This window comes from Miniopterus schreibersii (genome assembly GCF_964146895.1).
Source record: "Miniopterus schreibersii genome assembly, chromosome: 18".
NCBI lineage: Eukaryota > Metazoa > Chordata > Mammalia > Chiroptera > Miniopteridae > Miniopterus > Miniopterus schreibersii.
In genome coordinates, this window is record NC_138121.1 from 15,578,861 (window position 1) to 15,594,909 (window position 16,049).

General features: G+C 36.8%; 1 protein-coding gene across 1 annotated transcript in view; it reads left to right on the forward strand.

Moving 5' to 3' along the window:
• The window catches only part of SNTB2 (syntrophin beta 2), a 71,096-nt gene that overhangs the window by 21,796 nt on the left and 33,251 nt on the right, over positions 1–16,049 (forward strand). Inside the window, exon 2 of the mRNA XM_081118906.1 lies at positions 14,185–14,398. Coding sequence (XP_080975032.1) covers positions 14,185–14,398 — 214 coding nt within the window. The remainder of the gene's footprint in view (positions 1–14,184; positions 14,399–16,049) is intronic.

Genomic DNA, 16,049 nt, shown 5'->3' on the forward strand with positions numbered 1-16,049 from the left:
ACATTTTGTTCATTCACCAAATATTTCAGCAGAATAATGCAAGTTTAAGAATTATTCAAACAATTTTCTCCACCTCCACGAGGCTGTTATCACTACTGAAAATTTCAGCTTTATTTTGGCCTTTGTGCTATTGATGCAATAGGCTTATACATTCTAGAATGATGGTACTGAGCGGAGCTTGTTTCCTCAGAGCCCTGCTTGCGTTATGAGCTTTATCTCATTAACCCTCACAGTAGTTCTCTGGAGTGTATTGGTCAGAATCAGAAAGGGATAGTGGTCATTTTTCTGAATTCTCACCACATGTAATCCATTTTGTTATACGTTAATGCCCTTGGGAGGAGGTCTAACCACTTTGTACACTTACTCATTTAACAAACACGTATTGAGCACCTGCTTTTTGCCATATACCATGCTAATTTCTGAAACTGAAAATGACTGTTCTGCATTAGGTAATAATAGTAATATCTCAAATTTGTATAGCTTTCTAAAATTGTATTTCATTTAATCTTCACAGTATCCCCCCTAAGGATAGGTTTTATGATTTTACATTATAAACAAGCTGAAATACAAAGAAATGGAATTAAGCCAGTTCTATGGATGTAAGTTCTAAAGGGATGGATGGATACATGGAAGCACAATCTTTTCTAAAAAGTAATAACTTTCTTTGAAAAAACAGTATTTTTGCTTTATGCTTTTTATTTAGTTTTGAGTTGGCTGGGACTACTCTGCTGCTTTTCCAACCAGCTCCTCTGCACACTGCTGCTGCCAGGCCCATGACAGGGAGGGAAACAGTGGCTATGACAGGTTAGGCTCCTCTGTGCTTCTCCTGGCTCAGAAAGCACTGTTTGCTTTCAGAGTGGGCATACTAGGGAGTTAAGTAGTGATCCCTGATATTTTTCAAAAAGCCTTGTGTCTCATACAGAAAAAGTGAATTACCAAGGAACCTGGCCTGAGTTTTTAAAATATGTTAATGGTAAAGTAAGAGTAATAAAATGTTCCCTGTGAGGTTGTTAGTCAGCACTCATGTTTTGCCCTTTTTTCTTTTTTCCCCATTCTTGAAAAATGAATTGAAATGCTCACTTGCTCTCATACCTGGTGAGATTATCATGTCAATCTTAGATAAGAACTGATTCATTCACCCTGGCTGGGTAGCTGAGTTGGTTATAGCATTTGTCCCGATAGCCAGAGTTGCAGTGCAGGTTCAATCCCCGGTCGGGGCACAAGCAAGAATCAACCAGTGGATGCGTAGTTAAGTGGAACAACAAATCGATGTCTCTCTCTCTCTCTTTCTTTCTGTCTTTCTCTCTCCCCCCTCCCCCACCTTCCCCTCTCTCTCTAAAATCAATAAGTTAAAATTTTAAAAAAGAACTGACTAATTCGGTTTTTGGCTACAAAGACCTAGTAAGCAAGTTTGAGTGCTGACTCATTTGTACTGGCTCCTGAGTAATCTATACAAATAGTGTTTTATGATTTTAAGCTAACTAAAAAACCAAATGGAAAGTTGAGGATGTATTCAGGAAAAGATGACATGGGGTTTTAGCCATGGCTTTGCCACAGACTGACTGTGACTTAGAAAAACCAAGTTTTCTAATTTCTTTGGGCCTCATTTTTCTTATGGTTTCAGTTTAACATTTTAAAAAATGAACAGGTTTGACTGAACTATCTCGCTAAGGTCTCTAGCTCTAAAATTCTATACATGACCTATTTTTAGATTAGTATTTGCACATAGGACACTCTGGATGGGTTTGTGTGTGGAGGGGACAGAACATAATACACTTGAAATTATTAGCTTTTTTTAAAATCTTCTCTAAATATTGTCATTTACTTAGGCTATCTTGAGAGTAGCTCTGTAATTCATGTGTACTTACTACACTGGTGAATCTTTCTCCTTTCCTAGAATAATCTCCAGGAGAGAGAGGAAGATTTAGCATGCAGAAGACAAATATAATCTCAAGATAAGCACTCTTACTGATTATAGGAAGCTAATATTAACACAAATTGGCTGTCAATTTCAAGGACAAACTTTCACGTATCCAAAGCTGCTTTATAATATTGCCTTAATATTTTTTGACCAGAATATTTGTCATGGAATTTTGGAATTAAATGTAGATACATCTAGAATGACAATATTTTTTGGTTTTGTCATTATTCTAACATCTCAAATTTATGCTGGCTCATTAAGAATGAAGTAAAAGTGGGTGGGGGAAATGAGAAGATACTGGTGAGAGAAAATAAAAGGATCAGGTATTCAGCATGGCCACTAGTTAACAGTATAGAGTGTACTTAGAAGTTACTAAGAGAGTAGATCTTAAATGTTCTCATCACAGACAAAAAATTGTAATCATTTGAGGTGATGGATGTGTCAATTAATAACCTAATTGTGGTAATCAATTTTGAATCTTCTGCATCATTTTGTAGAATGCTTACCAATTTGGATTTGTCTTTTATTTTGTCAAGACTGCAAATATCGCATTAATCTTTAAACTTTCCACTAATTTTAGCATTCAACATTCAGTGGGCCTTGCCTACAATTATTACTGTAGTGTTCTAATGATTATTTTCCATTTCTCTCATTTGTTTGGCATTTATTATTTGGAATTCTTCTATAAGAGCTGTCCCTTCACCCCCATTTATTTGTTTAATTATTTATGTCAGTATAGACTCATGGATATTTACTTGTTTTATAGGTTATAATCCCACACCGCTATTATTTCTTTTGATGCTCAGGTTGTTCCAGCTTTTGTTTTCATTACATTTTAATTTGAAAAATTAATGAGCCCTGGCCAGGTCGCTCAGTTGGCTGGAGTGTCTTCCCATACACCAAAAGGTTGTGGGTTTGATTCCCAATCGGGGCATGTATAGGAGGCAACTGATCGATTTTTCTCTCTCACATCAATCCCCCCCCCTCAAATCAATAAAAATATCCTCAGGTAAGGATTTAAAAATAATAATAAAACAAATTATCAATGAATACAGTTACTTGAGGTGAGGTGAGCAGTGTATTTCACAGTAGCTTAGTATTCATTAGCTGATTTCTATGAACTTGCACAGTTCGCATCCACTATTACTGAACTCCTTAGTCATGTGTTATATAAGAATGAGGAAGGAAAGAACATGAGCCCATCTTTGTCTTTTCTCCTCTTCATGAACCCAGCTAATTCTGCCAGTTTGGTCAGAAAATCCCTAATGACAACAAAAGCTTGGCAGTTACTAAGAGCAGTTCTTTTGTACAATTAAAAAAAAAAATTACAAAGTGTTTAAAGATATGGAAACTCGGTGGTGTTCTCATTCCCCAGTGGTGACTCTGTGACTGGGTGTTCAGGATGGAGTGCTTGCTGACCCCTGGAACACAGCTATTGTGCTTGGTTAATACTGTGTTTCCGTCTGTAGTTTATCACTTGGGGTGCCGATCCAAAATAAACCATCCGGTGTATCCATCTAGTCCAGGACATACCCACTTAGCAACAAAAATACAGCTAAGGATTTCCTTGTGCTTGAACTGCAAGAGTTTTGAGTTTGGTGTGTTTGCGTGAGTGGGTGCGCGCGCGCGCGCGCGCGCGCGCGCGTGTGTGTGTTGGAAATGTTTTTTTGTCTAGTGAGAAACATTACTTTTTAGTATTTTTTCAGTTACTTCATTTTGTTTACTGTTGTTATTTACAGTTATGTGTAACATTTTATCTATACTTCTCTTGCAACATTGATCGCATTTTGCCTTTTATAATTTCTACTTTATGAGTTGGTCTATTTTTGCAGGGTGCACGTCTTCCTTCTCCTTCTTAACTGAGCAACATGAGGACAAAGTCTGTATATCAAACATTTCAAATATACCACATGCTTTGCACACCGTCTCCTGAGTTTGTGAGGCGAGGATTTTCCTTACTTAAGAAGAAAGTTCTAATCCATAATTGACTCCTCATAATAAGGTTAAATTGTTATGTCACTGCAAGAGCAAACTGCTCATACTTAAGCCACGTGTTTAAGCTGATAATAATTTATTGAGAAGAATTTTGTTTTAATGATAGATTGTTCTGATAGCAAATTTAGCTGAAGAGAACAAAGATCATACATTCAGAATTTATGTGGAGAGAGTATATGGAGAGAGTGACCATGTCCCACGTAGTCAAAAGACACATAATGGTGTTGAACAAGCAACCCTTTATCCAGATATTTGCAAAATTTCTTAATCAAGATATTATCAACATTTTTTAATTTTTATTTTAGACGGTGAGAGGAAGGGAGAGAGAGCGAGATATCCATCAATTTGTCGTTCCACTTGTTTACACATTCATTGGTTGATTCTTGTATGTGCCCTGACCAGGCATCAAACCCGCAACCTTGGCGTATTGGGAGGATGCTCTAACCAACTGACCTATCTGGCTAGAACCTGTTAACATTTAAAAACTGGGTTTTATTACATGCCATAAGTATTCCTCATGATTTCACCAGGACAGGGAAATTAAGACTATAAAAATATATCTGTATTTGTGACAGAATTTTTCATAATTCATCTAACCAATATTTACAGTGTATCTTCTGTGTGTAGTGATCCTTGCTATGAACACTTTATCAATGTACTGCCTAGGCCTAATGTATAAAATTCAGTTATGGTACAACCAAGTATGCATATTGTTACAGTGTTGTCATGTCGAGTGGGGTACAACTCGCTCTAAAAGTTTAGAGCAAGTGTAATGTCAAGCCAGAGTCACAGAAAGATTGTGTAGTACTTGAAAACCACGTGGATTTTACCTCAGGAATGTGCCGGAGCGTGTATGCAGGGCCTTAAGTAGCCCTGCACGAACCGCGCCACAGTTCTGAAGAGCGACTGGAAGAGTGGAAGAACCGTGGGTAGGTAAACATGATAGAAGTGATGTGTTGTAATTATTGGCGCGTGTGGTGTTTTGAGTCTTAATTCCTTCAGTGTAACTTGGTGACATGGAAACGACGGACGAAACAGAAACGGTGACATATGACACGTGCCATAATAGCGATATGTGGAGTGTAAGAATATCAATGAGGGAGGCTAAGTAAGTGCTGTCAAATTTGGCCTTCTTCTGACGGGGACAAAACAATTAGCTTGCTGTCTCTCTGGAGATATCTTAGCTACCATGTCCAGATACTCTTCCACGTTGCGTAATAATCCCACTCCGTAGGGCACTTCTGTTCCGTGCTTACTCTCTTCCCAGCTCTCTGAAGCAGTTTATTTTGTTAGTCAGTCTTATTCAGGCCTCTCAGTTACTTGGTAAAGTTGCTATTAGGGTTAGTATGACAGTTTTATGGATTAGAAATTGAGATTGAAAAGTGAAATTATTGGTCTAAATTACAAAGTTTTATAATTCACAGAAGTGAAATTCAAATCTGGTTTGTTCAATTTCAAATCTTAGACTCTGCCTACTAAACTATAATTCCTCCAAACTATACTCTATACTGTATTAATTGTATACACACACACACACACACACTAATATCCAGTGCCTACAGTGCTCAAGCACAGGCCTAGGCATGTTTCAAATATCATCTCACTTAATCCTCACAACAGCCCTTTGAGGCTGGTGTTTCGTTTTAAAAATGAAGAGACTGAGGCTCAGAGAGGTAAAATACGTACTTCAAACCTCCCAAAAGGTAAATGGTGATATCAAGACTTGAACTGAGATTCTTTTGACTTTAAGGTTTGTTGCTCTGCATTTATACTTTAATGATTTTACAAAAGAGCAGCAACTGTAGGTTAATGCAAGTGCATTGTAGGGTGTGAGGTATAGATCTAAGATAATTCCATACTGATACCCTGTGGTTCTTTCAGCACTTATTGAATAGTGACTTTCCCCTCTTCTATTGTTTCTGCTACTGAATCTATTTCTGAAATTACTTTTCTAATCCATTTTTCTTTATTATTTGATGGCCTGTATTTAAAAATTAACTTTAATATTACTTATTATAGAACACATGCTGATTATTTAAAAGTTCAAACATTATAGAAAGTTAACTTCAAAAATATAAGTCCCGGGCTCAGCGGTTGAGTGTTGACCTAGGATACAGGTGATCGGGGTTCGATTCCCGGTCAGGGCACATGCCTGGGTTGCGGGCTGCAGCCAATCAGTGACTCTCATCACTGATGTTTCTATCTCTCTCCCTCTCCTTTCCTCTCTCTGAAATCAATAAAGATTTTTTTTTTTAAAAAGTCCCTCTAATTTCAATGCAAATATAACTCTTATTAGCAATTGCCATATTTTCTTGAACACTTTATGAACATACTAACTTATATATAATTTTAAAATATAACTGAGAACTTGCTTTTATCACTTAGCAACTCCAATATCCTTAGTTTTATCGCTATGAGCCATTATGATGCTTTTAAAAACCTGGTGGGATTCTTTTTTTTTCCCTCCAAAAAACTAGTCTCTATTTTAATATTTCAGCAGGGACAAAGAGGCAATATAAATTATTCCTAAGCAGCCTGTTTCTTCTTGAGAAAGGCCTTTCTCATTGCCTCTGCTTTATGTGAAAATGAAATTAAAGTCTTGCCTTTCTATTTTTTCTCACCCTATAAGTGGTCAAGACCTTTCTAGTGTTGTCAACAGTCCTCTCTACTTTGTACGTTTTGAAGGAAGCAAAGGGAACATTGTTTCACATTAAGCAATATTTCTTTTTAGGGGAGGGAGAAGTACTAGGAAATGGAATTGACTTATAAAAATAGGCATGGCATAGAAAATAAATATAAATCTCAATACCAAAAGGAAAAGAAAATTATGTAATTTGAAGTAATTTTTCACATGCAGCGTCTCTCAGTTTGGGGATTACTTATATAAAAGCTTATAAACACACATACTTAAGGTACCGCCATTTCCACAGGGAAATTTGCTGGTAGCAAATTTCCTTACAAAAACACTTAAAAATGCAAACCTAAGATGTTTAAAACTTAAAAAAAAACAACCTTTTTAAATAAAAAAGTTGAAAATCTTGCATATTCTTTTGCAGTTTGAGGAAACATTCCTAAAAGAAACACTTTTTAAATTCATTTTTTAAATATTTACTTTATAGCCTAGCTGGCATGGCTCAGCGGTTGAGCATCAATTTATGGTCCGGGAGATCCGGGTTCGATTCCTGGTCAGGACACATGGCTGGGTTATAGGCTTGATCCCCAGCAGGGGGTGTGCAGGAGGCAACCAATCAATGACTTTCTCTCATCGTTGATGCTTCTATCTCTCTCTCCCTCTCCCTTCCTCTCTCTGAAATCAATAAAGATATATTTTTTAAAAATAAAAATAAATATTTACTTTATAAATGACCCACAACTAGTTTTGCCATATAAGATTAGTAGTTAAAGAAGACTACCAAGGAGAAATTATATACTAAATAGTCCTAAGACCCAAATTGTTTCAATCTAGCTTGTTCTGTGTTTGTATATATAAAAGCATGAAAGCGAAGACTTTTGTATAAAAGTAATAGATATCTGTGTTAGAATTTGGTTGAGGCAAAAAAATATATCTTTTTTTCCAGTTTACATAATTTTATTATAAAAAGCCATAATTTAAAAATACTAACATTTTTATTACTGAGGGGAAATTGTAGAACTACCTAATTTCTGGTGTATTTGGACCTGTTCCACTATAGTTCAGAGGTTTAAAGGGAAACTTGAGTTCTACTTGTAATCCTAATAGTAATTTGAGATCCTCAGAAAGGATATGTAACTCCTACTTTTATTGACTTGGACAGGCCTTGGATTGAAATGGAGAAGGAACGATGGGTAATGAAGTGAATTGAAAATCCCAGGACCAACATAAACCACAGCTGTTTTGTTTTGTTTTTTAAACCCCAAAATGTTGAGATCACATCTATAAACACATGTACTGCTTCTGAGGACATGCTTGGTTTCCTTGCTGGGGATTTGTTTTCCTCCTGATGACTAGCAAGAAGAAAGGAGCTAACTTCACTAAGTTAGGTGATAAGGCAATAACGGGAAATTAAGTATGACTTTGGAAACGCTGGTACAGCAAATCCAGAGAATTGTAACTCAAATTTTTTATTAGATCTGAGGTGCTGGTGATCCTCCTGTAACTCCTCACTGTTATAACCTCACAAATCATTCCTCCCATGTCTTTAGATAAAAAAAGTATAAAGAGACAAGGATTTCCTGCTGTTAAAGAAAAGAAAATAATAATATCCTGCATTTGTTGAGGCAGGAGATCAAGATTGAATAGGCATATATACATAACATTTTTCACCCATTAAAATAGCAAAGATTCTTTTAAATAAGGTTAACTTGCTGTTGGCAAGTGGACTGACATAGACATCATACACTGCTGGTGGGAACATAAAATGGTACAATCCTATTAAGAATTTACAGTATTTATCATGAACCTTAAATGTTCCTTGGACCCAGTAATTTCTCTCCTAAAAAAAATATGTTCACTATCATATTATTTAAAGTAAGTGCCCAATAATTAGGGGATGCCTAAATAAAGTATGGTAAACACATAATGGAATGCTGTCTAGATATTTTTTAAATAATGCTTATGTAGAGTTTGTATAACATGGAAAAGATATGTGTTACTAAGGAAAGGACTAAAAAGTGGAAGGAGCCTGGCAGGCGTGGCTCAGTGGTTGAGCGTTGACCCATGCACCAAGAGGTCTCAGGTTCAATTCCCTGTCAGGGCACATGCCTATGTTTCGGGCTTATAAATTGCCCTTTTATTAATCCCGTGCCATTCGTTTCCTGTTGAGACCCTGACTGATCTTATCCAGTCTCATGGCTTTAAATATCAACCACATGCCAACAATTCCCAAATTTATAGTCCCAGCCCAGACCCATCTCCTGAACTACAGTCTCATATCTCGGTGCCTGCTAGATTTGATTGTCTAATATATGTCTTATTGATCTTTCCTCCTAAACCTGTTGATGGCAACTCTGTTTTGTCAGTTGTTTAGAACAAAAATTTCAAAATCATCCTCAATTTTTTTTTCTCAGCCCCCCCCCTTATCCAATCTGTCAGGATATCTAAGTAGGTCTGCCTTTAGTAGAGAATCTGACCACTTCTCACCACCTCCTCTCCTGTCTCCCTGGCTCAACTACTGAAATCTCTCATCTCTAATAACTTCTCAGTTGGTCTTCCTGCTTCTGCCTTACCTCTTTCACCCTATTTCCAGCATAGTGAAAATGATTAAAATACAAGTTAGATCATGTCACTCCTCTGCTTAAAAGCCCCCAGTGGCTTCCCACTTCAGAATAAAAGCCAAAGTCCTTAGGATGACCGAAAAGGCCCTACATCATTTGCCTCCCACACCCTTTACCTCTGTGACCCCATTTTCTGCTCTTTCCCATTACCCTGCTCTAGTCACACTGGCTTCCCTTACTCCTTTAACACTGTTCTCTGTCAGGAATGTTTCCCCAGATATCTGCATGACTAACTCCCTCACCTCTGTTAAGTCTTCATTCAAATGTTATCTTAACGGGGCTTACCCTAACCAGCTTATTTAGAATGGCAATTTTACACACGCACCCAGCACCCCTGATCCATCTTCCCTTACTGTTTTTCCTTTTCTGCATCACTTAACATCTTCTAACATACTATATCATGTACTTATTTATTTTTTAATTTTTAACTATTATGCAGTAAAATTAGTTTCCCCCCATTTTTGTATACAGTTCTGTGAAATTTAGCACATGTATAAATTTTTATGTCCATCACCACAGTCAGGATACAAGACATTTCCATACTCCAAAAAAACAATCACCTCTTCCCCATCCCTAACTCCTGGCAACCACTGATCTGTTCATCTTATAGCTTGTCTTTTCAGTAATGGGATCATGCAGTTTGTAACATTTTGACACGGGCTTCTTTTACTTAGCATAATGCCTTTGAAACTTATCCAATTCCCTGAGTGTATCAGTAGTTCATTCCTTTTTATTGTCAAGTAGTATTCTGTTCTGCGGCTGTACTGCAGTTTATCCATTCACCTACTGAAGGAAATTTGGGTTGTTTCCAGTTTTTAGGGCACTTACGAACAGAACTGCTAAAACATTCATGTACAGATTTTTATGTGAGCATAAGTTTTTGTTTCTCTGGAACATAATTTACTTATTAATTACATTCACCTTCTTTTGCATGTTTTGTTCACAGATATATTAGTCTAGGTTTCTAAAACAGTATACCTGGCACATACCAGGAGATCAGCAAATTGGTGAATATGCAATGTTACTTTAACACATCCAGGGTTACTCTGAACACATCCAGGGTTTACATCACCAAGCCCTAGACTGCAGTCTACTCAGACCTCAGGTGGCAGGAGACTTGAGTTGAAAGACATCTGCGAATTGAGAATGTAAAAGGCTTTTTACTGAAAGTAATGCCTTCCTAATGTTTTTGGTGGCCATCTATCAGATTCCTGATTTGAGGAGGAGCTTGGGATGATGTTAAGGAGAAACCTCTTGGGAGAATACTTTAACAGTGATGTCAACATAACTCATTTGTGAGCAAAATGAAAAGCCAACTCCCTCCCTAAGGAGAACCCAGAGACCAACTTGCTTGCAAGGCAGGGGAAATAATGGCACCATTCTCCCCATACAATAAAGGTCACTAGATGGGATAAGAAAAAGATAAATTTAGAGATAAAGAGGAAAATAATGATTATATGAGAGGTTGACATTTATAAGGGAAGCTCATTGATTTACTAGAATATTGGGGTTAACAGGCATAGCCTGTGTCTGACTATGAAGTATCTTTTGGATAAGCTTTTAAATGACATTTCATTTGCTGCCTAATGTCCCAAACCATAGCAATGTACCTCGTTAAAATACATGGGCCCCCTATAACTCTATTCTTTAGCGGATGGATTTCAGTAAGAATCATTTGGCTCTTAGTGCACTGTAGTTTTTGAAGGCTAACAAGATTTCACTTTAAGGTGGTTACATGTTTCAAATTTGAGCAAGGTTTCAGAATAAGTTTTCATTCTTTAAAATGTTTCTTTTGGTATGAATGATATGGACTCATAAAAATTTTAAATATACAGAACTATATGAAGAAAAAAAGGCAATCCTACACCTATATATAAGCACTATTGATATTTTGATGAAAATCCTTCCAGACATCTTTGAGGTGGATGTACAGTACATGTGTATGTTTTTGTCACTCTAAAGAGAAGGGGCTGCAGTGATGCTTTTAGGGTGGAATGCAGCCCCCTTCATTTTCAATAAGAGTGACCTGAACATAGAAGAAAGAAGATTAACTTCAGTACCTAAAACATTACAAACATCAGTGTTTAATTGAACATTTTTAAGATGATCTTTTTCAGGAAAAATGAAATAATTCTGAAATATATTGAGGGTTCCGATTTGACTTGAGTACATGTGAGGGTATAGAGGCTTTGTTTATTCCTCCAGGTATCCAGGTTAAAGCACTGTGGCAACTTAGAAGGTCTAAGTATAGGACTCAGACAGCACCATTAACTTTCTATGTTCCCTATACCTCAGGTGAGTTAGAAATAGATGTCTGTTCACAGTTCTTCAGCCACTGTGGATGGCCAGTTAGATGGGGGTGGGCTTCAGTGTCATCAACTCAAGTGAAACTCATTGCTCTCTGCATAAAGCCATGCAATAGGCTGTGTATGTATGTGTTTTATTTAAATATGTGTGCAGTAACCAGTTCAGTGATGCTACTGTGTGACTGAACTTCTGAGTATATCATGAAGGGTCCTTTTCTAACCAAGATTAGTCATTTAGAATGTCTTTAAGTTCCCCCGATTGGTAGCCCAATAGTTGGTATACTGCCTTAAATAGTTGAAAAAGCAAGTCTCTGCCATTGGCAGTGACTAGAAACTATAGGAATTTCTGCCAAAGTTTTTGTGATCTAATCCTCTGTTGGAAGTACAAAGCTAAAGCATGTATTGAAATGCCTGAGTCAGCCGCACAAGGGATATATTGGCTGCAACCCTGCTCATTTTTCTAGGATGAAAAAATCCCCTTGGTGACCTGAGACAGCTAGCTAGCTTTAACTCTCTCCACCTAGAAATACACGTATTATAACTATGCATAGGAAGCACACATACATATATATAAACACACATAAACTATATCTAAATGCTGGCATAATTTAAAAAGGACCCTTTATGATCTCTTATGTTTTCTAGAATTATGCTTCATTTCAGCAGATCTTGTTTAGTAACTTACAAGAAAATAACTTCCCCCTTCTATTGATTGCTGTTTAAAAATGTTAACTTCTCCAACTTTCTAATTTAGGGAAGGAAAAGAAAACCAACTACTATTTATTGACTGTTTAGTATATGCCTGGAATTTTTACTTGTTTAATGTTAACTCCCATTTTATAGATGAGGACCTCAGAACAGGCAAGTGCGGTCACATAGCTCGGAGGTGGCAAGCACAGTTAATATTTGAGCCAGATCTGTATGACTCCAAAGGCCTCTCTACCACCACATCATGCTGTAGAATGAACTGTAGAATGCTAGGCTTATAAAAGACTATTATCAATGTTATTAAGTAAAAAATACAAGATGCAGAACAGTAAGCATAATATGTTGCCACTGTGTGAAATGTATGTATACATATATTCACGTGTGTCTGTTTTACATATGCTTAGCATATCTAGTATATCTCTGGAAGACCATACAATCATTGCCCCTAGGGATGGGAACTGGGTTGCTAGAAACCTAGATTTTTTATAATAAAATTTTTTATATCATTGAATTTTGTCTTATGTGCATATATTACCTATTCAAAAAGGAAACTATTTTAAAGACTGTTGCTAGCTATGTTTTTAGAAACATTTGATTCTTTTTTAGATTTAATAATCTATTTGTTGGTAAAATTTCATAGGCTTGTAAAGCTTCTGATGCTATAAAATGTTAATGCTAGTAATTATGATACTGATAAGCATTGATAATGATCATATCTTTCTAGTTTCAATTCCCATGATGCTACTCTCATGACTTACCAATTTGAGAGGGAGGTAGAATACTGATATAACATATATTGATGTTAGCAGAGGTAATGGTGACTTGTTCATCTACATTCAGCTATTTATTTAGCGCTATTTAAGATTTTAAGAATCTTTGGTTTATCTACTTTTTGAAACAAGAACATCATGTCTCAAATGACAGTAGTTGCTAGTCATGACTGAGGTAAAAGAAGTATTTTATGTGATTCCTAAAATTGAACTTAAAACGTTTCCTATCTACTAAAAGCTATATTTTAATTTGGGGCTACCATTAATGGAAATACCTTATCTTGAATATGCTTATTTTTGTACTTGTTTTCAAAACTGTAAGGATCTGTTTACATAGCTTTCTTTCCTTACTAGATTGGTCATTCCTTGAGGGTAGGGTCCATGCCTCATATGCTCTTGTTTCTCAGTGCCTAGCCTAATGCTTGACACTCAGTAGGTAACTAAAAATGTTGATTGAGTTGAATCAAATTGAACTAGAGATGCTGACCTTAGTCCAGAGGAGAGAGAGAATCTGTCTTCAGATATTTGAAGGTGTTCTCATGTGCAAGAGATTGTTTGTTCTGTATGGCTTCAGTAGACAGAAAAACCAATGAGTGGAAGTATCAAGACATTTCTAAACGTTGACTCAACTAAAGCTAGATGGCACTGTCTCAGGATTTACTGAATCTATCATCAGGAGATTCTTTCATGGCTGGTCAACAATCAAGACAATTCAAAAATTTAATTATTCATTTGTTCCTTCCCTCATTTATTGAAACGTTTACTGAACAGACACTGTTCTAGATATTGGATGCCAACATGGAATAAATCATAATCCTTCCCTCTGGGAATTCAACAGCTAGTAAAGGATTACAACCCAGGGTTCTAAGAGGTTATTACAGAGGTGTAATGTAATACCCTGGAGAGAGCGGACAGGAAAGGCTGCTGAGGATATGACTCTTGAGAGAGTTGACTAGGCAGACAAAGGGAGAAAGGAGTGTCCTAAGTAGATAGAACAATACATGCACAAACTCAGAAGTTAAAATTTTTAGAATAGAATAATGCTATTTAATTTGGATTATGTGCCCTTAAAGGACCCTTCAGTCCTAAAATTCTGTGTGCTGGCTCTTTAACATAGCGTACTTTCTTTTTTAACTTCATGCCAGATATTGCATGAATGTGTATGTATTTTAGTTGTCATTTTTTATAGAAAGCAAAAATACTAATCTCCTTCTTTGGTTTTTGTTCATAGTCAAATTCATCCGGGAAGTAACGCCATATATCAAGAAGCCATCATTAGTATCAGATCTGCCATGGGAAGGTGCAGCTCCCCAGTCACCAAGCTTTAGTGGCAGTGAGGACTCTGGTTCTCCAAAACACCAGAACAGCACCAAGGACAGGAAGGTCATTCCTCTCAAAATGTGCTTTGCTGCTAGAAACCTAAGCATGCCGGATCTGGAGAACAGGTGAGCTGTACCTAAGCAGAACATCATACTTAAAGACATGTTGCAATATTACTTATGCATATTATTTTGCAATAATATGACTGACTAAATTACAAAGAGGAAAATATCAGTCTGAGATGAGAGAATAGTTTTTGGTGTCCCATATTTAAATTACTTCGACATATATGTACAGTACATATATAGAAAAATTTTGGACAAACACACATTTGGAAACTTAATGGTGGATATTGCTGGGGAGTGAAATGGGATTAGAAGGAAAGAAGGGGCTTGTGGTCTTCATTTTATACCTTTCTGGAATGTTATTATTACTTTTTTCACTGTGAACATTACTTTGTAATTGAAAAAATCTTACTAAGAAACTTTTCAAATGTTTCTTTAGATGGAAATTCCTTAGGCGAGTCAGAGATCTGAATTATAGATCTGACTGTATCAACTAATAATGTGACCCTGGCAAGGTAGCATCGGTTGACTTTAGTTTACTCGGTAAAATGAGAGAGTTGGATTGAATCATTTCTAATGTCCCTCCTAGTTCTATAACCATTTGGGTTCTATGACTTTGTCTTCATTAACTCCATGAAGTGGTACTGGTAAACCTATTGTTAGATTAGGAATTAGGTGGGAAAAAGAGATAAACTTGTCCAAAGACATAGGTAAGGACAGACTTTTTATAATGAGATTTCACTTTTTAAAATTTTAAATATGTCTTTATTGATTTCAGAGAGAGGGAGAGGGGGAGAGAGAGATAGAAACATCAATGATGAGAGAGTCATTAATCAGCTGCCTCCTGCATGTCCCCTACTGGGGATCAAGCCTGCAACCCAGGCATGTGCCCTGACCAGGGATCAAACCGCAGTCTCCTGGATCCTAGGTTGATGCTCAACCACTGAGCCATGCCAGCCGGGCCCTTTATCCATTTTCGTATTGATAGGCACCTGAGCTATTTCCAGTTTGGAGCTAATATTAATAAAGTTACCGTGAATATTTTTGTACAACTCTTTGTGGGCATACACTTTAGTTTCTCTTGGGTAAATTCTTAGAAGTAGAATTGACAGGTCAAGGGGTAGGTAGGTATATGTTTCGTTTTTTTAAAAAACTGCCAGACTTTTTCCCTAAGTGGTTGTGCCATTTTACATTCCCACCACCAATAAAGGAGAGTTTCTGTTGCTTCATATCCTCACCAATATTGGTGACATCAGTTTTTTTAATATTAATTCTGATGTGGTATGTAGGTATCTCTTTGTGGTTCATCTTTTACCTTCTAAATGAAAAACTTATTTGACCTGAGAGGGAAGCATCTTTTTCTTCTGTTTTACTATTTTCATTTAGTTTCATATTCACTATCCAGAGCTGGGGGGGGGGGGGGGAAGTGCTGACCATCAGAATGAGTAAGCAAGGAGGAGGAAGTTTATTCTCTTCCTCCACCTTGAGTTCTCAAGACCTAGAAGATGCTTCTGATAGTTATAAACAGTTCATTCTGGAAAGTGAAAGCTAAATAAATAATGATGAAGTTCATGGAGAGAACATGAGCCCATTCCTTAGCAAACAGCATTGTGGGCAGTGTGGAGTTTAGCAAGGACAAGGTGTTCTTAAACACTGCTTTCAGAAATGTACATCTGTTTCCTTTGAGCTGGTTCACAATGTCTTGTTCATC